This window comes from Lathamus discolor, chromosome 10 (genome assembly GCF_037157495.1).
Source record: "Lathamus discolor isolate bLatDis1 chromosome 10, bLatDis1.hap1, whole genome shotgun sequence".
In the NCBI taxonomy this organism is placed as follows: Eukaryota; Metazoa; Chordata; class Aves; order Psittaciformes; family Psittacidae; genus Lathamus; species Lathamus discolor.
In genome coordinates this window covers 9526434-9549328 of record NC_088893.1, presented here as the reverse complement: position 1 = coordinate 9549328, position 22895 = coordinate 9526434, and the positions used below count along the sequence as shown (strand labels likewise).

Sequence of the window (22895 nt, the reverse complement as noted above, 5' to 3'; positions counted from 1 at the left end):
ACCTCCAAAAGACCTGATACGGCTTCAACAGTCAGTATATTTCCCCACAGCATGAGGAGAAAGAAGAAAATCATCCTCTCAATAAAAGATTGGTCACCTTCTGTTTTTAAGAACCCATGTTCTCTGAAGATAACACTTCATCAAGACCTACCCATCAGAACAGGTTCTACCTAACCCGAATCTGGAACAGCTTTCTGCTGTTTCTGGAGGGGGCTTTCTGGTTGTTATTGTTGTGTTTTGATGTGGTGGTGGTTGGGTTTTTGTGTGGTGGGTTGTTTTGGCGGCTTTTATGTTTGTTGGGGGTTGGTTGGGGGTTTTTGTAATTTTTTTCTAAATTAGAGCATTTAAGAACTTTAGAGAAGCATTTTGAACCTCACCTTTCATCAGAACTTGCTTACAGAAAAGCTGTTTAGAGGAAGGAAAACCTCATGAGGATATGCCTTAACAGCCTCATGGCTTAGCATAGTGATTTTCAATAAACGGCACGGCTTCACACACCTTTGACTTCAGAACTTGTGACAATTCAGTTTTATTTCAAGACTCAGGATTAACACTTGAAGGGTAGACAAAGAATGCATGCAAAGCATGCATTCCCAAAGAAAGGGAGCTTTATTCCATCGCTTAATTATACTGGATAAACGAACCACCAGGCAAAACCAGGGCAGGCAACAAACCTGAACCACCATCACCATCTGCTGCTGTAAACACGACCCCTCTTTCTGTCCACCTACCAAGACTTTCATATTATCTTTTTCTTCACCCCGACTGACCTTTCCAAGCCAGGCAGTATGGCCCAAGACCGCACCCCACCCACACCACCCCTAGCTGGGCCCTGTGCTTTATTTACCACACACCCGCGCTCCTCACCTCAGGTGACCTGAGGTCCCTGACAGAGGAAGGGGAGGTCTGGAGGAGTGTGCTGCCATCCCAGCGACCTGCCTTACCGTTAACCGATCCCTTCAGGAGCCTCCGGGACGGCAGCCCCCGGCCTCCTCAGAGCCACCCTACACCAGCCTAACAGGGGCCTGCCCCGGTGCCTCCAGAGGAGCGGTTTCAAGGTGTAGCTTCTAACCTTGCAGGGAGCTGACAGAGCGACACGAGTCGCCCTTTCAGGTGCGCAAAAGGGCTGTGCCCGCGTTAAAACACTCGGAGTCAGGGCCCCGCGATCGCACGAGTGCGGCCTCTGGAAGGAGGCGCGCGGAGAGGGACGAGGGACGAGGAACCTCGAGGAACCTCGAGGAACCGCAGGGAACCGCAGGGAACATCATCAGGGAACATCATCAGGGAACCGCAGGGTACCTCGGCTTCCCGCCCTCTGCCTGAGGGGAAGCCCCGCCCGACGCCGCGAGACACCCCAAACAGCACTCCCACCCTCCGCCACACGAGCCCCGCCCGCCTACAACTCCCAGCAGGCTACGCGCGGGCTCCTCCTATTGGCTTCCAGCAGGAAGCGGTCACGGGGTGAAGGGTGAGGAGCAGCCGGAAGGAGCGGCAGCGGCAGCAGGTCTGTGGCGAGGCCGGGAGTGCGTTCGGGGGTGGTCCCGGCCCGGCCGGGGTGAGGGGGCAGGGGTGTCATGGGGGGCGCTGGCTGCAGCCTGGCCCCTTGTGTCCAGGGGGTGGGATAGGGCGGAGAAGACAGAGCCGGGAACGGCTGTGCTGGGCCTGGCTCTGGGGGGTCGAGATGGGGCTGAAGGGGAGCGTGGGGCCGGCCGCGGGGCTTGGTGCACGCCATCCGCAGGGTCCTGGCTGGGCGAGGGGCTGCTGAGCGCCGTGGGTACACACGTATGTGCGGCTTCAGCCCTAGTGCAGTGGAAAAGACGTAGTATAGCGCAGTTCCCGAGCCGGTCCCAGGAGTCTGAGCTTGTCAGTTATGGGAATAGCATGCTGGCCCCACGTTGCTGTGTCGCGCGTGGAAGAAGCATGTATAGCTTGCTTCCCTCCGTGAGGGGTAATAAGTTTCCCTCAGGGGATGTCAAGAGTACTTTTAAGTACTTTAGAGATTCATTTGCTGACAAGGCATTTCTACTTTGTTTATTAAGGGCTTTTTCTTTCTCATTTCTAAAATCCTATCCCCTTCAAAGAGGCCATCATGGAAGAGTTTAAAGATGCAAGTTCACCTGAAGATTTACTTGATCACTTAAAGCTTTCTGATCAGAAGAGTTCAGAGACTGGCCCCCAAGATGCACGGAATCCCCAAAATATTGAAAGTGGATGCACAGCATCTTCAGCCAAAGATCTCACAACAGCAGATGAGTGTTTCCATGACTGTCATGACTCCTTTGATGCAAAAGAACCTCTTCTGGATGATGAAGGGAATTTACAGAATGATGAGACTAGCTCAAGGAAGCAGACAGAACTAGATGAAGAATACTTACTAGAACTAGAAAAAGATATGCCAGAGGAAGAAAAACAGGTAATCCAAAGTTCCCATGTTGAATGTAAAAAGATATATTTTCAGTGTCACCTTTCTGAATGGTCTGTGACTGGCAAGAACATGGACCTTTGAAACTCTCTTATGTGTCTGGTTTTACTGTTCTTAATTTCTTCTTTAGGTAACAAACATTTTGTTAGCTTTCCTTGCTGTTCTTAATCATCACATTCCATTGCAGATTTTTGTCTATTTTCAGCAGTGTGTCAAGGTATTGTGACTCAAAAGAGATTATAAGAAACAAAAATCCCCCTGTTACATGTTCTTTAGTTTGTGTGCATTCATTGTTTTCACCTAACATTTCACCTAATTGCTGCAAGGTCCTTTTCCAAAACTCAAAGCAGGTTTTGGGATAAGTTTCATATCTGAAAGGCTAGCTCATGTAATACAACTAATTTGGATTAACGCTGAAAGTATCTCTATAGATTACTTAAGCTTTAATCAAATGCAAAGCATGAAATGTTTTGTTTACCTTCAGTGTGGTTACATTGGGCAAAATATTTGGATAACAAACTGGATAATGCTGTGAGGAATAATAAGTAAGTTCTTGGAAGAAGTCCAATAGTCTCTATAATGGTGTTTACTCCCTGTAAGGCTGCGTGAGCCAGTTTTTTTTGCCTCTCAATCAGCATTGTCACTTGACAGCAGTTAGTTTCAAGGTTCTAATATATTATGGTCATCAAGTGGCTAGAAAAAAAGATACTTTTTTTCCTAACTTGGAGATAGCTTGTTAAATCACTTCCAGCATTAGACTCTGTTCGCTTGAGTGATGGGGTGAATTTCTGCTGTTCTCATAGTAAATAGTGCAGGGCTTGCTACTCATTTGTGGATTTTTTTTTTTCCCTATTTTTTTTCAATCTTAGTTTGCAGGTAGTGGGGGAGTAAAGACACTAAACTGAAATCTGTGTCCCAGTGTACAACTTGTGTAATTATTTTTTTAACACTATTTTTGTCAAGTTAAATAGCTTCAGAAACAGATCATGTTTCAAGAACTGATCTAGCCTCTTAAAATCTGATTGAGTTATCCAAACAAGCAGTTATTTGTATTGAAAATTGAAATAGTGACAAAAAGTACTACTGTAGTCTTTGGCATCTGGGGAAAAGATGGAATTCTGCTGTATTGTAAATTATATGAAGGGAAGACCTCGGCAAACTTTAATAAATAGTCCTGTTGCCATGAATTGGATCTTACTTTACTAAAGGAAATAAAGTCCTTATTGGAAGGCAGGCTGCACAATTTGGATCATAGGTAACAATGAATAACTGATTATGATGAGGGAAGGAGAGAATGGAGTAAGGGAATGATAGCTGAGAAGAGAAGGCAGGCAGCATCTCAGGAAAACATTACTTCATAGGGGAAGGTAGTGTATTGTGTAGCTCTATAGTTTTTATTCTGGGAACTCCCAAATCACCAAGAACAGTAGAAAAACTATTACTGTAATGGATGAGTACTACTAAAATGAGTCATTTGATGAAAAAGGAGCAAAGGGTCATATAATTTTTTTTTAAGTGCTTAAAATATTATGAAATTAATTTATAGGGGCTTATTACTCTTTTGTACAGATAGGCTGATCTTTGCTAATTCAACAGACTTAGTAAAGCTGGACCATGCTTTCTTAACTGTTAGCTAGCCCTGACTGTGTTATATAAGTAAATAAATGCTGGCTATATCTTGCCCAAAAAAGTTGGAAACAGGGAAGGGCTTTGCAGTGACTCAACTATGCCGTGGTCTTACTGTCAGCTACTGTAAACAGGGAATGAGAGGCAGAAGTATGCAGAGCTAGGATGTCGCAGGTAACCAAACATACTGTTTTGTTACAAATCAGTATAGAGAAATTTAATCAAGTGGTGGCTGAAATAGTTCCCTTGCTGGTAGGATGGAATTTCTGACCAAAATACATCAGTGAAGACAAAAAGGTATTTTTTAATCTGTTGTACAGGTAGTTACGTTAATGTAGAAGTTCCTTGAGATAGAAAAGCAGTATGGGACTAGCGGGTGAGGGGAACATGGAATATAATTTCCTTGAAGTAGGAATGAGTCGAAATGTAACACTTTGCTGCTTGACCTTGTGGAAATCACTTCATATCTCTCTCTCTTTCAATTCTGATATCTGTAAAGTGGGCATAAGAATGGTGGCCAGTTGTAATACTTTGAGATCTAATAATTAATAACGGGGGGCTGGGGAAGGAGGTAGAGGTTATTGGGTGCATCCTTTGCCCCAAAAGAACCTCTGGAGGTCATCTAGTCCAATGCTCTGCACAAAGATAGATCAAATACACCAGCCAGCCCAGAGCCACACTTGTATCTCAGAGCCTGGGAGGGCTGCACAGCCTCTCTGGACCCCTGTTCTAATGTTTAACTACCCTTGTGGTAGAAACATTTTTCATTTTATTTAATTAGAATTGCCTTTGTTGTGGCTTGTCACCACTGGCCCTTCTTTTCCTGCATGCCCACAAGAAGAGTCCGTCTTAATTTTCTCCAGTAATGAAGTCTCCCTGAGCCATCTTTTCTTAAGGCTGAACTCAGTTCTCCCAGGCTGTTTGCTTAGGCCATGGTCTCCAGTGTGCTGAACATCCTGGGGGCCCTCAGGACTCCTGGAAGTTGATGTCTTTGTGCAGGGGTTCACCAAAACAGGGCACTCTCCAAATGCATTCTCTTCGCTGCTGAGCACAGGGCAGTAATTGCTTTTCCTTGACCTACTCATTACAGATTAAAAACATTGCATTGCTCTTGCATCTTTTCCAGTTTAAACTAAACAGTCCTGTTTTTCTACTTGTGTTTATTGCTTGTACAGCAAGAAGCATTGTCATCATGAGTCATGATGGGGCTTCTTCAGCAACCTATAAATTGAAGGCAGCTTGAGAGTTTCATAGACAAAATGATAAAAGCTGGGAGGAAATTATGTCATAGAATTGAACTTTAGAAAGAGCAGCAGGACTGGAAATTGGGTGTCTTAGTGTATGTTATATTGTTAGGTAATCATTTAATTTTGCACATCAATTTTTGACTTCTCTAAAATGAGCAGAAGAGTTGGGACTCTTCAATACTTGCAATCAGCTTTGTGGAACTTCATTGAAAGGTGCTACGGGAGTACAAAATAATAACTGTATAAAGCTGGAAAGGTTTCCTTAGAGAAAGTATTGAGACAGCTGCAGTTCTCATCTTTCTGTAGGTTTATTTCCAGTGGTATTGAGCAATTGTGCCCTTCAGCTTGATTTATGATTATACCTAATGAAATGGAAGGATTCCGTCTCTTAGTATCACCATAACTGTTAGACTGGGAATACTTATATTGGGAACTTTATGTTCCATAGAGAGCTTTTCAGAGTGGGTTATAGAAATAGTCTTTAAGATACAGCTATTTTTTTCTTAACAAAATATTGTTGGTATCTCTTACAAGAAAAGCTTGAGAAATCCAGAAACTAGAGAGGAATTACAAGCTTACAACAGTTCTCACTATTAAAGTAGCCCATCTTCATGTTCTTACTACCCTGCATCACCTTATACTATCTGTGTAGTAAAACCATTATTCAGGGTTATTCCTGAATTGCCTCTCCAGCTTTCCTCATAGTATATGAAAATGATGTCTACAAATTTTATTTCCAAAAGTGAAATATTTTCTATAATTTGATTATGAAAAGAATCTGTTAAATGATGCAGCTTTTAAGAAAAAAATACTGCAGTTACATTTTAAACCTCCTTCCAATTATTTAAAATGTCATTTTTGAGAAAGGCAACATGATTTTTCTAGTTGGGTTTTTTTTTTTTTTTGTTCTCAGCTGGAGAAAATAAGGCAGAAATATTCCAAACTTGTTTATTTGACTGTTTAGGTTGTGACCAGACACTCAGCAGCAGTGCTGTATTTGCTACTTAGGCAGTCCTTGATCAGTTATTCTCAGCCCCCTGCTGTCTTCTTCATTGTGCTAGCACACCTCTGTGAATGTGCAGTGAACCACTTACAGGGAATGATTCAGATGAAAAATAATGCTGTATTTTTAGATCGAGGGCACTGCTGGTAAAAGTAGACATCAAATGGCAGCCTCGTGATGGCATACAAGGGGAGATGGATTTTCGTCAATTACACTACTTGCCTAAATAAGAAAAACTTCCTATGAACTGTGGTTGCAGCACCAACCATAAACTATATACTCAAGTCATAAGGAAAGCTGGATTTTAGCCCTGCTCAGATCAAATATATGGAGCTACACCTTAATGGTTTGTGGTTTGTTTCATGTTTTGTTTTTAAACTAAGCCCACTGTTACATTTTAGCAGCTTGGGTTGTTTTGAATGATGTAGAAAAGAAAGTGTCTCATTTAATCTGGAGATGCAAAGGCTGATTCTAGTCCTTGTCCTATGTATTTATGCATATCCCATGTGCAAGCTTTCATGGTAGCAGCTCTGAGTAGAATTCTCACCCATGCAGAAGCTGCTCCAGAGATCAAAGAGAGGGAGGAAGCAGTTGTACATTTTCTCTCAATTATATTTAAAAAGCTCTATATGAGATTTCTAATTTTAAGCAATAGGAATTATTTCCAGGGAAACAGTATTGACACCATAAGAAGCCTTCTCCGCACAATGAAGCAAAATAAGAACTAGAAGCAATATTAAGACAGAAACCTGCAAGACGTATTCTTAAAAATAGGTGCAGCACAGGGCCTGGTTACTTACCTGGACTTGCAACTCTGACCTTTTTAGGAATTTAGCAGCCTGAAATAAAATTAACTTTAAGATTTTGTTGTTTCAGAAGCATGCTGGTTGCTGCCTCAGCAGAGGCACTGAGCAGTAAATTGCTTTTGATGCATTACAGACAGATTTTTCTGGTTAGTTGTCATTAACAGTGATGGCTTTGACGTTGGTCTAGTCTACAGAATTAATCAGAAGACACCCAACAGCTGCTACATGGTAATTGTTTCAGTCTGACCTGGTCCTCTTCTGGAGGGACACCCATTAATTACGAGTTTATCCAGCAGCAAGATTCTGAATCCCTCATGCTGTTCCATCGTGACAGATGTTGTCTTGTTCTTTGGGCCTTGACTATCAAAGATTTAAGCACCTGGCCTGGTGAGCTCTTATTTTGGCTATAGAACACTCCCTTCTAGCTGCTGTAAGACCCTGGAATAAATATCTCGTATTCCTCAAAAGCAGTTCCCTTCTTTGGGTTGTTGTGTGTGCATTTGAGCTACAGCTGGTTGTAATCATGCTCAACTTCTATTTTAACACTAGGAAATGTGTCAGCAAGACAAGGAACACAGCTCTGGTAGATTCTTGATTAGTGTATTTTTAGCAACTGTGAGAATTAAGTGAAACTCATCTTTGAGAAATAGAATTTTTGAGCTATACCTGAGATTTCCTCGTGCTTTTTTGTCCAGAAGTTCTAGGATGTGTTAGAAAACATTGTCTCAATCAACAAATCTCCCCAAACTGCTTCCTGCCTCACTCTTTCTTCCCCATGTTTCAGGTTGATGCTATTGTTCTTCCATAAATTACAGCTTCTGCATAGAATTAGTTTTTCCAGAACTGATCTGGAATTTCTTCTGGGATGGCTTCTCGGGTATAGGCATTCATTTCAGCATTTGGTATTTCCTAGTTCCATATATCTAATATAATATAATAATAGTGACTTTGTCAAAGTTGCCGGTGTTTTTTCTGTAGTATTTATAGACTAAAAGCTAAGGTACAAAATGGAAGATGGGATACAGCAAAGTAAATCATACTTTGAAGCAGTCCTCAGACTCAAAGATGGTCTCAGAACTCTTTCCAGGAAGAATTACGTAGTTGCACCAAAAAAACCCCAGATTATTAATACATAAGATAACCCAACTGACTGAGCAGCAGTGAAACTTGCTGGTATTTTTTCAGTAATTTATGTTATAAAGGACATATATTTTAAATCACATTAGCATTCAAAATAATTTGGTTTAGCAGTGGAACTTGGAATGCAGTTGGGTTTTGAAGGTGTCACAATGGAGTGAAATATAATAAAAGGTGATCCCCTTATTCAAATGACCTACTTTAATAACCTGAATTCTGTATACAGTACAGCATCAATACTAAATATGCTGTTTTGGTCAAATAGGAGAAAAAGATGGATTGTTAGAGGAAAACTGCCCTGTCCTATAGTTTGCAAAATGGAACAAAACATCCTGTTATATTTTCTGAGTTAATCAAAGCTTGAGAAGTATATCTGTATCTGCTGAAGTAATTAATTCCAAGTGCTGGTGAAAAGAATTTAGATAAAATCTGGAGCTATATGCTTCTTGTGTGATTTATAGTTTGAGCTATATTTTTAAATAGACATAAAAGTCTTCTGTTGCAGTTAAAAGGCATTTTAATTGTTGCATTAAAAGGCAACAGCATCATTACCTTCATCTTTCTTTCAGTGCTGGTATCTGATTAAAATTATATAAACTGAATGGGAAGCCTTATATTCAGTTTGCATTTCTCTGGAAGATGCTGATACTGTCATATTGAGATCTTTTCAACTTGTAGTGGTGATGGATTAAGGGGTCAGGTCCACTTTTCTGTCTGAGGCTGTTGCCTCTGGAACAGTAGGGACTGTATGGCATGTATTGTCACTCAGGAGTAGTCACAGACTGGCATATTAAACTGTCTGTCAAGGATGGATGTGATCTGTTGTCTCTGGAAGTGCTGCTTACAGTTTCGGGAAAAGGTAGTGATTTGGCAGGAGAAAGTCTAACCTGTCTTCACCAAAGTGTTACAGGGAGCAAGAGATCAGCCAGTGTTCAGCAATGCTTATTACTCTGCCTTTAAGTGTAGAGGGCAGAGTGGGCACAGTTTCCAAGCGACAACTCTAGCAAGATTTGAAAAAGGATATTTGAGTGACTACAACCTTACATTGAAATTCAAATCCTTAAATGCATGATAGAGCAATAGCTTCACAAAACTGCAGGGGGAAGCAGATGACTACTAATGGATGCTTTAGAAACAGAATTGGTATTTGAAGCTGAAAAATATATTCCTTCTCTGTTTAAATTCCTCACTTCCACGCACCCTTTGAACTCCAGTAATTTTAAATTGACTTCTACTTGGTGACCTTACAAAAGGGTATATGAGATGCAGATGTGCATTGTCACGCTGTATAAATAGCCTTACAGAGAAGAGAGAGTACACATTTGCTGCCCTTGACAAAACTGGGGCCAAGAACCAAAGCCAAGCAAAGTTAAATCAATTGATCAAATAAAATGCATAGGAACAGGCAGAGGAAGCATAGTTTGAGGCGTTACAACCCGAGGGTGTTCGTCCTTCTGCTCTCACCAGCTATATTTAAGGATTTTACTTCCAGCTTATTATATTGGTTACATTTTAAACAGAGAAAATGTGTAGATTTTCTTCTTTAATAGTATAATAATGCTTTAGTACTTTTATTTTTAACGCAGAGGGGTTTTTTGAGGTCCAGGGACTGTATTTGATGACCTTTCTTTTGAATTGTTAATTGTCAGAAGGTCAAGCTGTCTTTTCTTATTACTTCAGATCAGGCCTTAATCTTCAGTACCTCTTGCTTGCCAGGCAGGTTTATGTTAAAAATCCTGAATTCTTCATAATATGGATGACTGTAATTCAATATCCAAATCTGTAAACATTTCTAAATGGATTCTTTAAGAATCTTATTACCAGTTAAATGTAGTTATTTCTTCTAGACTTAAAAATATTTTTTTTTTTTTTTACTTTTTACATCAAAAACTAATGCCTCTCTGCCACTTGGAATTGTCATCTTTGTGTTAATAAAATTGGCAAAACCCAATCCTTAATATTTGGCTGTCTACGAAGAGCAGAAAATCATAATGGAGTATAAATTAGGGAAGCTGTGCCTGACCCCGATGTTGTGTATGAGCAGCCTCAGGGAATGTAGTGGGTCAAGATGTCTTTTCCTTAGGCAGAACATTCTAGGAGTTCAGTCTGACCTACTTCCCTCCTGAGGAAAGGGTAGCCTGCCCTGCAGCTACTGAAATCTTTTCCTGAAAAATGAAAGGGTGGGGACACTGAAATGACAGTGTGCAGAATTTGTCCCAAGGACAAGTCACTTGCAATTTTTTCACTCTGGGCTGATATGATCACAGTAAACTGATGACCAGTCAGTTTGCAATTGTCCATCCAAGCTGGAAATTTAGCATACTGCATGAGGAGGTTAAGTCTTCTAACAGTGGTTTAGGTTTTGGGTTGGTTTTGTTTGTTTGTATGTTTTGTGGTTTTTGGGGTTGGCTTTTTCACCCTGAATTTGAATAGAAGACAGCATCCATTGGAGTGGTCCTTTCAGGTTAAATGTAAATTCGTCCAAAATAGGTGATTTTCGCTGCTTTTGTGTTAGGATTTTCTATTAAAGAAATGTATATATGGAGGAATAGATGATGCATGTCTTTCACAAATACACAGTATGCTTTAGAGGACAGTACATTTATGGTGTGACATGGCAGTATGTGTGCTTTTACATTTTGTGGAAAAGGCAGAGGAATTTGCTTTTATGGATAGTCTGCTACTATGTATTGCTTAGGGATCATGCTTCAAATGCAAATCCAGAATGATGCATGAGACTCTATAGACTTTATATATATAAACTTTAGCTATAGGCTTTACCTTTGTGAAAAATATGGTGAAAACTTGTACAACTTGGATCTTAAGGGACAGCCTGAAACCCATCATATAGAGATATCTTGAAAACATTGGTCAGGCTACAACAGAAATACTGGTTTTGAAGCAGGACTGCATTGCTTGCATTGCTGCTTTCCTGAGTAAGCTGCAAATCCATATACGGTGTTCTTAACAATGCTGCTGGCTTCTGAAACATGCTTAGACAACACCTTTTCTGGTCAAATAGTCAGAAGTGACCACAAAACTGTCACTGACATTAGAGTACCTCTAACAGTTATGTGACTAATAGCCTCTGTCCTTCAAGTTTGATTTGCAGGCAAGAGGATATGCCAAGGAACAGGCTCTCGGAGGAGGAGTTGTATGAATCATCAGCTTCCCAGTGTGATAGTTGTTAAACTCTTCCGTTGCTCAGAACTTTCATCTGCCCATGTTTCCCCAGGGAATATGGCCATACAGCCACCTTGGTCTTTCTCTGTGCTGTTGGAGGTCACAATCCTCTTGGCTACCTGAGAAGGAATCCCACAATGGAAGAATTTTCTTTTTACTCTTTTTTAGGATAAAGCTTATTCTCCTGAAGCCGTCTTGCTGCAAATCACCTTTTATGTTAGCATTTAATACTTACCTGGGGTAAACATGTAATATTTTGTAATAATTTTAATAGAATGGAACAACATAATGATAGTATAGGTAAAGCTTTTCATCCAGTTTTCCTTGCTTTTAGGGTTTCTGCATCAGGAGTACTGCGACCATGCTATAGTTGTCATTTTATACAAGAAAAGCTCTTTCGTTACTGTAGAGTTATAACTCTGCCTTACGCAACAGTGAATCAGTTAATGGCACTTAAAGGTCGGTTCTAAATAGGTCATGAGCAATGAAGTCAGTAGGGCTGGTGTTTCAAACATTTCTTTTCTTGAATGAGGCTTGTCTATGTAGATCTTTCATGTTTTCCAGTAGGATCATCCTCTCCAAACCTGTTCTGTACTGAAATCTGGCTGCTTTGTTCACTGGTATGAAAATCATACCAGTTCTGTTGTGCTTTCATTATATGCATTCAAGATGTTAAAAATTTCTTTCTGTGGAGAGCTGACTGTGTGTTGGAGTGGCCTTACTGGAGCTGTTCTGTCTGGCACTTGGGAAGTTTGGGAACAGCTTTCAAATGTAGTTAAGCACTCCCTGCACTGAACAGCAGAATCCCGCATATATGAATTCGTGCTTGTGCCCTAAGTGCCTAAATTTGTTTGTATGCTCATATTTGGAAAGCACGAACTGGCTTGTGTACATTGGTGCGAGTGACATTGTGGAAGAACTGCTGTAGGTTTCTCAATCCACGCTGGAAGCAAGCCAGTTTCTAAATAGTATGTTTTGTCTGACCTATGTTTTCTTCAGTTTTGTTTTTTAAATATGAGGAGTAATGAGTATTAGAAAGCGTTTACTAGGCAGTAGGAAAAAAAAATTATTGATCTAGGCATATATCGAAAGGGTCAGATGATACTTTGCTGTGTAATTTTGTGTGTCACAACTGAACGCCATTCTGCTGAGCCTTGTTTTCGGAGCATTGTGATCTGTTATTACTAAGATGGTGACGATGGTCAGGTGAATTAATTTCTAAACCTAATAAAAGCAAGAGGAGAGAACCTCTGATTTTGTATTGTTTGTCAGCTACTTGGCATCGCTGTGAGATGGTGCAGCACTCTACAAAGAGTACTATATTTAGCTGTTTCCAAGGAGATGTTCTGTGCGATATTGATAATTGCATTAATCCTTGATTTACACAATCTGCAGGAAGGGAAACTGCTCCTTTTCCTAGTGTTGGCTTTTTAATTGCTCAATGATCTGTAATTTATAGACACCTTGATGCAAGTCCTTTGTGTATGCATGTGTGTTGAGGGCAAAACCAGTGGTAAAATGATCATTTTTCTACCATAGAAATGATTCGTGAACATGAGCATCGCTTTTAGATGTTACTGTCTGGCTTATACTGCTTTGTTTTCACTTGTGTGAGGTATGTGTGCATGTGAAAGGCTTCCATTGTAAATAGATTGAAGAGATGGCTTGGTGACATCCTGTGTTTTCTGTGTTAAAGGCTAAGAGCATTCGTGTCAACTTCACTACTGCCAAGAGTACTGTTAAGATATTCATGGCTGAAAACACAGCTCTTCTCAGCATGTGCAATTTTCAGTGTATAACAGAACAATCTTCCTGTCTCTAGGTCTGATGTTTAGTCACTCACTGCATAAGAAATTTTTCAGCACAGTATCATCCATGGACCTGTTTCTAATGCAGTCAGCTCAACATGCTTTGTGCATGTAACTATGAATTTCAAGGAAACCTTTAAGACTTCGTGTAAAATATATTCTACATAGTTGACCTGCACTGACTGAATTAAATTGAGTTGGAAAAGAAGGAGCAAACAGCCAGCTAAAAAAAGCTAATGTATTAGTTTAAACCATGTTATTCACTATGAATGCTCTTTCTGCATTTTGTTGTCCATGAATTGGAGCTTTTTAATTGCCTTGTTGTTTTACTGCAGTGTTTCATGGATATATAAAGTATATCATGTCACAGTGACTACAAGCAAGTGATCTTGGTGCTACTTAAAATTCTTCAGGTTCTATTTTACTCTGATTTCCATTCATACTTTATTTGGAACTGCAGCTGACCTACTTGTTCATTTCAATTAAATACTTTGAGACATTGTCTTTTCTTTTGTAGAAAAGAAGAAAGGAGAGCACAATGCTGAAGGAGAAAGGAAATGAGCAGTTCAAGAAAGGAGGTGGGTTGAAAATCTTTTAACACCATGTGGATGTTAGAGAATCTTAATTAATACTTAGGTGATGTAGAAAACTCATAGGAAGATTTCACACCTATCATTATTCAGATTTATCATCTATATCATTTTTCATCCAGCTCTAGAGAACAGAAGGAGATAGGAGACCTCCTTAAGAGTTAAGTTGAAATCATGAAGACTTGGATTACTAAAGCAGGGTTCTCATGAAAGCTAAGTGTTTAAATCTAAGAACATGACACAGAATTAACTGGTTTCCAGTGCCAGGATTTCTTTTGCTAATCAAAAAAGGCTTCTACTAGGCTCTGAGTTTTGCTGATGTGTGTGCACAGAATTGATGCAGGACTCAGTGGTTCAGTAGCTCTCACGTCTTTGTACATGTTTCTTTTTCTCCGCTGGCTCTATCTGTTACACGTTTTATTTGTGTGTGTGTGCATGTATAAATACAGACATCTATATACACATATGTACATCTATATGTACTTCATATACATATACAAATGTGTATGTAGAGATGTACACACATGTATACATGTAACACATATATTAAAAAAATCTAGAGGTATGCACTTTTCTAGTTTATGCCAGAACTGGTCGTGTTCTGAGCATAACAGAAGGGTTGACCTCAGTAATAAATAACTGTACCAATGCTTTTAATTAAAAAGGGGGAAGTGGTTTTGACACCTGCCTTTCATTTAATGTTCTGGTGGGTAGAGATTTCACAAAGAAACCAGGAACTGCAGATTCATACTTTCTTCAATCAGCAGGGACACAACCAAGTAACTTTGCCTTTCTAGAAGTATATCTTGATAACAAGACAGTGGCCTTTTTATTGGAGGTCTCTTACTGTGTGCTAAAAAAGCAAGGTTCCTGGGAAATGATTTACCAGTTGAGGCAAACATCAGAGCAGGCAGAAGGGAACTGCTTGGACCATGAAAGCAGCAAACCTGTAGTTTTGGCTGAATCATCCTGTGAAGTCTTATCCTTCACATTGTAGTCTCTTCTTGACAAATTCTTTGGCAGATCTTTTCAGTGTGCCTGTGCCTGCCAGAGCGCTTACTAATGAGAAATACACAACCTTTTAAGCACCTGGATGGTCACCAGCTAATGTGCACAGCAAGAATTGCTCTGTTTTGAGGCCAATGAACTTGTCAGCTGGCAGGGCATTGTTCAGTCCATATAGGGCCTTTTCACTCTTGACTCTGTCTTTGTTGGAAAATGTATAACTTGATAATCCCATGTGGTTTACCACTGGTCCTTGCTTTAAACCAGACTTGATGATGGATGACCTTCAGGTGATAATGGGTTTGTGGTGACTGACCTTGAAGTCAGTCATTGAAGATGATGTGACAAATGAAATATCCCTGTAGCTGCTTTGAACAGATATCAGTGCAATGATGTTTTTCAGCACGATTCCTTTCAGATCAAAGATATGCTTAATCTAAAGTGATTCCACCTCTAAGGCTGGTACTCAAATAGAATGCAACAATTTCAAGGATAAGAATTATATGCACATCATGCTGCACTTGTTACATTAAGCTCAGTACTATAGTTCTGCTTTTACAAAGGTGTAGATTTTAAAATAATGAATTGTCATTGATGTATGTACTACTTAGTAATGTAGTTTGTCTGAGAGCAGCTAGTGATTCTGCTACAATACTGCATCATATACTGAGAAGTGTTTCCAAAAAAATCTTAGCCATGTGGTTCACTGACTGTACTGGAATTTGAAATAAATGGTCTGTTTTAGTCTTTTCTGCTATTGCATCTGCAGACTTTGGAGAGGCAGAAGACTCGTACACGAAGGCTCTGCAGATTTGTCCAGCCTGCTTCCAAAAAGATAGGGCTGTTTTATTTTCAAACAGAGCTGCTGCAAAAATGAAACAGGTGAATACTTTTTTTATTTTATGAAACACCATGTATTGATTATCTGACAAATGCAGTAATGCAGTCATTAGGGGTGTATGAAGGAAGGCAAAGAATAAAGCTGTTTGCTCAGTCTGTCATGCTCCCAGTAGAAATGCTCTTGGTTTTACTGAGGATGAATACAAACCTGTTCCAATTGCCACTGGAACAGCTGTTCAAAGTTGCTCTGGTGCATTATGTTTAAAACACTAATTTTGCTTTCATTTGCTCTGTTTTAATGAAATTCAAAGTTCATGTCTACAAGCATGTTCAGTGTGTGCAGACCGTGTATTAAATTGTTTAGAATTATAGCTAGTTAGTGGCTTGTGGCTTTTTTTCCTAAAAGCCTGGATTGTCATATACTTGTCATTATTTAATTTGCTCAAATGCTTTGATGCATAAGCAGCACTTCCTAACTTTATTAATTGGCTTTATTAATTCAGTTAGTCTGCTTCCTACACAGTTCCTTTATAACAGGTCAGACCTATGTAGTAGCGCGTGGTCTGGATAGAATGGTTATGGCTTTCTTGCTGTGTTTTTTATTCTGTGACTAGGGACAAAGAAAAAAATGGAATTAACTCTAAACTGAGAAACCTCCCCATAATCCAGATGTTAACTATTCATATCACTGGGAAAATAATCCAATAGTCCCCAAAGGAACCCAAGGTGACAGAAGAACTGTGCATGTACTAGTGTATCTCGCCAGTATTGGTCAGTGAAACTTGACAGACTGATACATTACTCTGAAAAGGGATTCATGTTATTAATATTATGAATAGCTTCTCCATTAAGTTTGTTCTTCCATATCTGCTGCACCCATTCGCTTTGCACTATAGTAGAAGCTTGTGAGGCAGATTTTGTTTTATGGAGAAGATAGTTCCTTGGGTGTAGAAAGATTACAGCTACTTAGATCAACGGTATAAGCACAGAATAGCCTGATGTTTTATTTATATTTTTTAAGCCCTTTTAGTTTGGATGAAAATAAGATCTCCGTCTCTGCTCTTTTGCTTTCTTGCTTGTTTCATTACAAGCAGATTGCCTGGCTCTCATCTTCTAACTACGGTTGCCTGGGTGCACTAAAATCTTGTCCCTACCACTTCTGGATGTTTCACGCATTGTCCCTGTTAGCAAAAGCTGTATTAGTGCTAAAGGCAGTGTCTGCTTTCCAAATGTCTTAGCTCGTACAGACAATAATTTATCTGTGATTCTTGGGAAATGCCTATTCCAGCCCCTTAATTAATTGACAAAGGTAGAAAAGCTGTAGCTCAGCTAAGCCAAGGCCTGCAGATGTGACTCAGCCTTTTGACTGGAGCCTGCTGCCGGCTGTGCAGTGCAGGCAGATTAGTGGGGCAGCCCTGCAATTTGAACACTGGCAGCCTTCACAGAGAGGAAGCTAATCACTGGTAAAGAGCTTTGCATCAGAAGCAACAGTATGAAAAGCCTTGATTACATGAACATCCCAATTCCTTGGAATGCCAAACTTTTTTGCTTGCAATTGTACATAATCTGTTTTGCAATAATTTCCAAATAGGGCTTTAATATAGCAAAACTATTTTGTGTTCTAGGACAAGACAGAAGCTGCCCTAAGTGACTGCAGCAAAGGTATGACTTTTTTCCTATGTGCTGCTTTTGTGCCAGATCTTTCATGCATAAATTATGCCATTTAGCGCCTTACTGCAGCGCTGTAAATTCGGGCATACAGGTCTTTAAAGAATTTAAAGAAAAGCTGTGATGGGAGACACCCGAATCTAGACTTACTTATAGTATTTATTTTGTAAAATGTCTATCTTTTCCTGTCTGAAATAATTTACTTTCTATTCTCTTGTGCCAGTAAGGCTGCTGTTTATACTTCTTCATAGGAAAGTCTTTTTATTAAGGAGGCTGTTTCCTTATACCTACTATTTTAAACCTGCATCCACCTGCCATTCCCCCTCCATATCTTTGTTTAATCCCAGATTCCAAAGAACCATGAGGCCTTACAGAATTGAAAGTATCATCAAGTCCCTTTTATGCATGGCTTTTGCTTTATCACAAGGGCTTATGCTCTCCTGTTCTTGTTCTGCATAGTTTTCTCCCTGCAACTTGTGGCGAAATCATTTCAGCTGTGCATTGTTTTATTGCTGCCACCCACTCATCCGTGCTCAAGTATTTGCTAAACTCCCTATGACAGCTGGGGAAAATATTCCAAATCCCCAATCAGAAAACTGATCCAATGGCTGCTTGCCAGCGCTGCTTGTACAGTAAACAGGAGTTTGTACATGCTCAAAGTATTGTTGAAGGTAACAGATTCTAGCTGGCCTCTGCATTTTGGGGGTTTCCTTGTTTTGGTGGTGGTGCATTTTGAAAAACACTTCTGATTCTGTAGTGGCTGAAAGGCACTCGCTCTGCTTTGCAGCAGTGAGACTTGACCTACCAGCGCCTGACATTCCCCAGGGACTTTGCTTACAAACTGCAATGCAACACTTGGAGCACAGCAGAGCAATTCACACTAACCTGCAACTTGCTGACTGTAGCATTGTCTTTGTCCTTCCAGAAGGACTGAGCTAGAGTATTTAGCTAAATAATCCTAGATTTAATTGTCCCGAGAACAGTTAGTAATTATCAGATGGACAGTCTCTTATATTCCCTCTTTCTGTGATGAAAAATGGGTTAAGAAATTTTTGAGAAATTACTTTTTGCAGATTACTGTTAAATTTAGCATTCAGTCCCAACTCTATCTGTAAACAGAGCTGCCAAGGGAATAAGGAGAGGAAAAGCTTAAATTCAGACAGTATGCCCCTCTGCTAACTTGAAGAGCTAATATAACTGTGGATTCCCAACCCAATTTTGACTGCTTGATATTAAATTCAGAAGAACACCAGAAGTTCTGCTGGAGTTTGTCTCCACTTGAACTGAGAGAAGCAAAGAAATACTTACTTTCGCTGCTCATCATAGGTATATTTAACTCTAGTTGTAATCTAATAATATACACTTATTAAATATACAAAAGCTGAAAAATATCTTACAGGTCCTTAAAATTTCTGAAGTATCAACAAAAATATAGTATTGCAAAATTAAATGTTTGTGCATTATAAATCACTTCTATCTGTGATGGATTGTAGACTTTAAATGAAACATGATCATTTGCATTAGACTTTCACAGGCAGATGTATGCCTTTCTGAAATACTACTTAGCTTTTAAACCGACTGTTCTTGATTCTAAGCTACATTATAAAGATGACTATTAAGAATGTAATACACACTTAAGAATTCATTTGAAGGGTGTAGAAATGTTTCAAATAAAATACTATGCTTTGTTTTTGTTTTCTAGCAGTGGAATTGGATCCTAACTATATTAGAGCTTTGCTGAGGAGAGCAGAACTATATGAAAAAACAGAAAAACTAGATGAAGCTCTGGAAGATTATAAGGCAGTCCTAGAAAAAGACCCATCAGTTCATCAAGCCAGAGAAGCATGCATGGTAAGCCTTTTTAGTATACTTTGGCTTCACTTTAAGCCAAGGTCTTGTCTTCTTTTCCTGTGCACACACACACCATTCTAGTTTTCTGACTGAGGCTGTTAATTGTATTTTTGCATGTTCTAGAAAAGGTTGCCCAAACCACTCATGCATTTTAGTAGCCATCACTTCAATACGGATCTGCAGTTTGGAGATCAGATACAGTTCTTGCTGGCTGTTTAATTGTTTGGAGTCTTGTTTTCAATAGAATTATTTCCCTGATTGGTAAATTTGCAGTTGAATACCTTTATGTCATAATTATAAAATAATTACTATTTTTTTATTACTTGATTATGTAATTTTGTCAATGAAGAGGATTCCATCAGCCTGTATCTATGTTCGTATCTACTTTAAAGTGTTGATATTTTTGTTTCTTCATTTAGCTGTTTTCTGTTCTTGTTCTTTGCTATGTCTTGTGTGTGTATTGGCCACTTAGAGTTATTTTACTAATAGTGACTGAAGTCTACTGTTAGTCTTCAAAAACTTAGCCTTTCACTTGAAGAACAAGGCCCTTTATGGTTGCTAACAGCAGTCTCTCCTGAATTCAGTTACTTTACTCATTCTTCAAAAAAGAATTAAAAAGATCTGCAGCTCAGTACTGTGTTCCAGTGTCCATTTTCATCACTTTCAATCAAATTACAAATACTTCAGGATTAAGCATTTATTGCAGAATCTTTGCCATATCTCTGTAAGCGTAAGGAAATGCTTTAAAAGCTTTCTTTGCCTTTTGAATGTGTCAGCTTGGATGAAAAAAAGGTAACCCCCATGCACTTCCTGAAACCCCAATCTAACGTGTAGATAATCCCTAGTCAGTGGGAATTTAAAGGCACTGCCACAGCCTGCTGATCTGAGGTTTCAAGTAACTCTTTGTGGAACCAGTAGGAAGTGATTTTTATAGCAATACTTAGGATGTTAATGCTCAGTGTGGAAAATAGATGTGGATTTGACAAGTTCAGAGGGTCTTTTCACAAGGGTAGCAAGAAAGGAAATTTATTTTGTGCAGAAGGCTCCTATGACAGGCTGCTTGCTGTTCTGATTTTTGAAAAGAGGTTATGAAGGCTCTATTGAAAGCACAAATGTCCTAGAGATGTAGGTAGACAGCCTGTGGTTTTGAAGGAACACTAATGCTAATGACAGGTAGCCACTATAAGAAGTCCAGTGGTGGTCACTTTTTATCAAAATGGGAGCTTCAGGTCATGGTAGGTGAATGGTTTGCTAGCACCAGGGGGCCTGGAAAGAGCTGACCATCTTCTGCAGGGAAAACAACATCCAATCTATTCTTCACTTACGTTTTATGGTAAATGGATGCTATTTTGAAATGTAATACTTATTTGGACACCCAAATCCTTATGCAGTGCCTGACTTTATATCCAGTTAAATTTTCAAAGGGTGTCATTGTTTTAGTTCAGCTTCACATCAGTGAAATAATTTGCTTCACCTGCCAACTTACCTTTAAAACCACTTTGAATATGTTGATGCAGAAGTATTTTTAAAACACTTAGGTTTGCTTTAATTCTTCATTTGGGAAAATAAATCATTAGTAGTGATTCCTCCCTCCCCTTTCCTTTCCCCATACTATGGTGTTGGAAGTGACAGATTAGAAACTGCTTTTATAGTGTATTAGGCAAGAAGCCTTGCCTGAAATTACTTCCTTTGGGACTGGATCAGTTGCCCTGATGGCAGAAAAATATTCCACTTAACTGTGTAACTCCTATTTATGGTAAGGGTTTCACAGAACAGCTAAACTGATGTACTAACTAACTGCTGCTTATGAAGCTGTCCAGTTGCTTTCCTTGTGCTAACACTGCTTCTAGCTCATGTCTGGCCCTAGGGGATGGCTGGCTCTATACATGAGTCTGTCAGAAAACTAACTGCTAAAGAGAAAAATAGCAACAAGCAAGCAAAATAACCCAACAACCAAAAAGCCCCAAAGCAAATACTTACATAGTTGGCTTTTTGCAGTCAGATAAGTCCTGCTGCAAATACTAGTGAGAAGGAAAGATGTGGTCAAGGCAGTACAGGAATTGGGGCCATCCCTTTTGGCAGCACCCATTGACAAGGTCGGTTTACTGTACTGTGAAACAATCCCTGATGTTCGTTGCATGCAGCTAGTTGAGAGCAGGAGAGCACTTTATCACCTAGCTCTTGGCAGAGGCTCATTAAATGACAAGCTTGTCAAATATCATTACTGCATGGGTAGTGACTGTGATGGGTCCATCACCGTCTAGAAAAGAGTATTTGTGTTCGCCTTTTTTTTTTATAGTCTCCTAGCTGAGACTATAGTTTATTTGGTCCAGGAATTCAGCCAATGAGTCTGCTGAATTTTCTAAAGGAAAGGATGGGGTTTACTTTCTGTAGCTTGTAGTCATTTTAGCATTAGATCAGCTCCAGAGTGAGACCTAGAGTAATCTAGCCAGTTACTTGGTAGAATAGTACTGGCATATAAGGAATATAGTAGCTCATCATACAAAGAACAGCTGTGAACATCATACAAATTCTTATGAACCACCAGTCAGACTCCACAGATTAAGACTTGACAGTGGTGTTCCTCTTCCTAGCCATCTTTCAGGAATGTTTTAGAACAATCTGTAATATATTCTTAATTTTTATAGCTGGGAGGTACAGAGGTTGACTGTTACGTCTACCTTCTGCTTCTTGACCTCATTTTACTGGGCTTTAGGTTCACATGTGGTGCAGAATACTTTGTACAAAATGCCCTCGATTTACACTGCAGTGGGATTCTGCCCCTCGGTTGATCCTGTTCTTTGTCAAGTTGCAGGGTAGAAGCAATCTTCTGAGACTGAAACTTAAAATGCCCCTCTTAAAAAATTGTTAAGGAAATACTGACAGCTAGTTCTACACTTGTTAGAATATTCATAGTAAATCTCTAAATTTCATAATACAAAAAAACAATTCCAGCTCTAGTGTTGACTCCCATATGTGGGTAACATATCTAATGTGTAGGAGACTAAGGAGCTTTGCTTTATTATAAGGTAAAGTGCATTGCTCTCTGCAGCGTTTCTCTGTAGCGTTTTTTTCCCCTCACTGGTAGTGGAAATGGTGCACCAAGAGAATCTGCAAATTAGCTTCTTTCACTGTTAGAGCAAATCTTTCTCCTTCCTGTAGAGAATATATAGAAAATATTTCACATGCTGCTTTAGGGAATGTCATGATCTTGCTAAATGGCAGTTTAAAAATACTAAATGCAGAGTAGTTCTTTGCTTTCATTCCTGATTTGGTACCTTCTTGAAAATTTCAGTACTGTTTATACTGCACGAGTATGGTACTAGTATTTTGATTTAAATCCTGGTCTCACTTCAGTTACTTTTGACATCTTCCATGCTAAATTAAACAGTTTGAAATTGTAATGTTTTGTGGACAAATAATCGCTACTGATGCTTTCCCAGAAAGTGTTTCATTACACAGGATCAATCTATATAGGGTCAATCTTTAGGTTTTGGTTTTAGAAGGTGGGTAACAGTGTTGTGTGAATTTTAGCTTCAGCACAGTTTTTGAGGGATTGGCAGGCAAGATAAACTTATTTGCCAAAAGAAGCTGCACTTTGAGATAAGGACAGCTATTTATCTGGTGTCTATGATACTTACAGACACCTTCCTGGAGATAACTAACCCTGCAAATACATTTTTGGAGTGAGAAATGCCGAGTCTTTCTA

At 39.5% G+C, this 22895-nt stretch overlaps 1 protein-coding gene across 4 annotated transcripts in view; it reads left to right on the top strand.

Annotated features, from left to right (window-relative positions):
• Positions 1 to 1442: 1442 nt before the first annotated feature.
• The window catches only part of TTC1 (tetratricopeptide repeat domain 1), a 29962-nt gene continuing 8509 nt past the window's right edge, over positions 1443 to 22895 (top strand). The window contains exons 1-6 of one of the 4 annotated variants that reach the window (XM_065690709.1): positions 1443 to 1504; positions 2082 to 2413; positions 13750 to 13810; positions 15597 to 15709; positions 17293 to 17329; positions 19038 to 19186. In XM_065690709.1, the coding sequence (XP_065546781.1) occupies positions 2090 to 2413; positions 13750 to 13810; positions 15597 to 15709; positions 17293 to 17329; positions 19038 to 19186 (684 nt within the window). In that variant the 5' untranslated portion in view covers positions 1443 to 1504; positions 2082 to 2089. Of the gene's footprint in view, positions 1556 to 2039; positions 2414 to 13749; positions 13811 to 15596; positions 15710 to 17292; positions 17330 to 19037; positions 19187 to 22895 lie in introns of all 4 variants that reach the window. The other 3 variants (XM_065690707.1, XM_065690710.1, XM_065690708.1) reach the window with 3 other exon arrangements.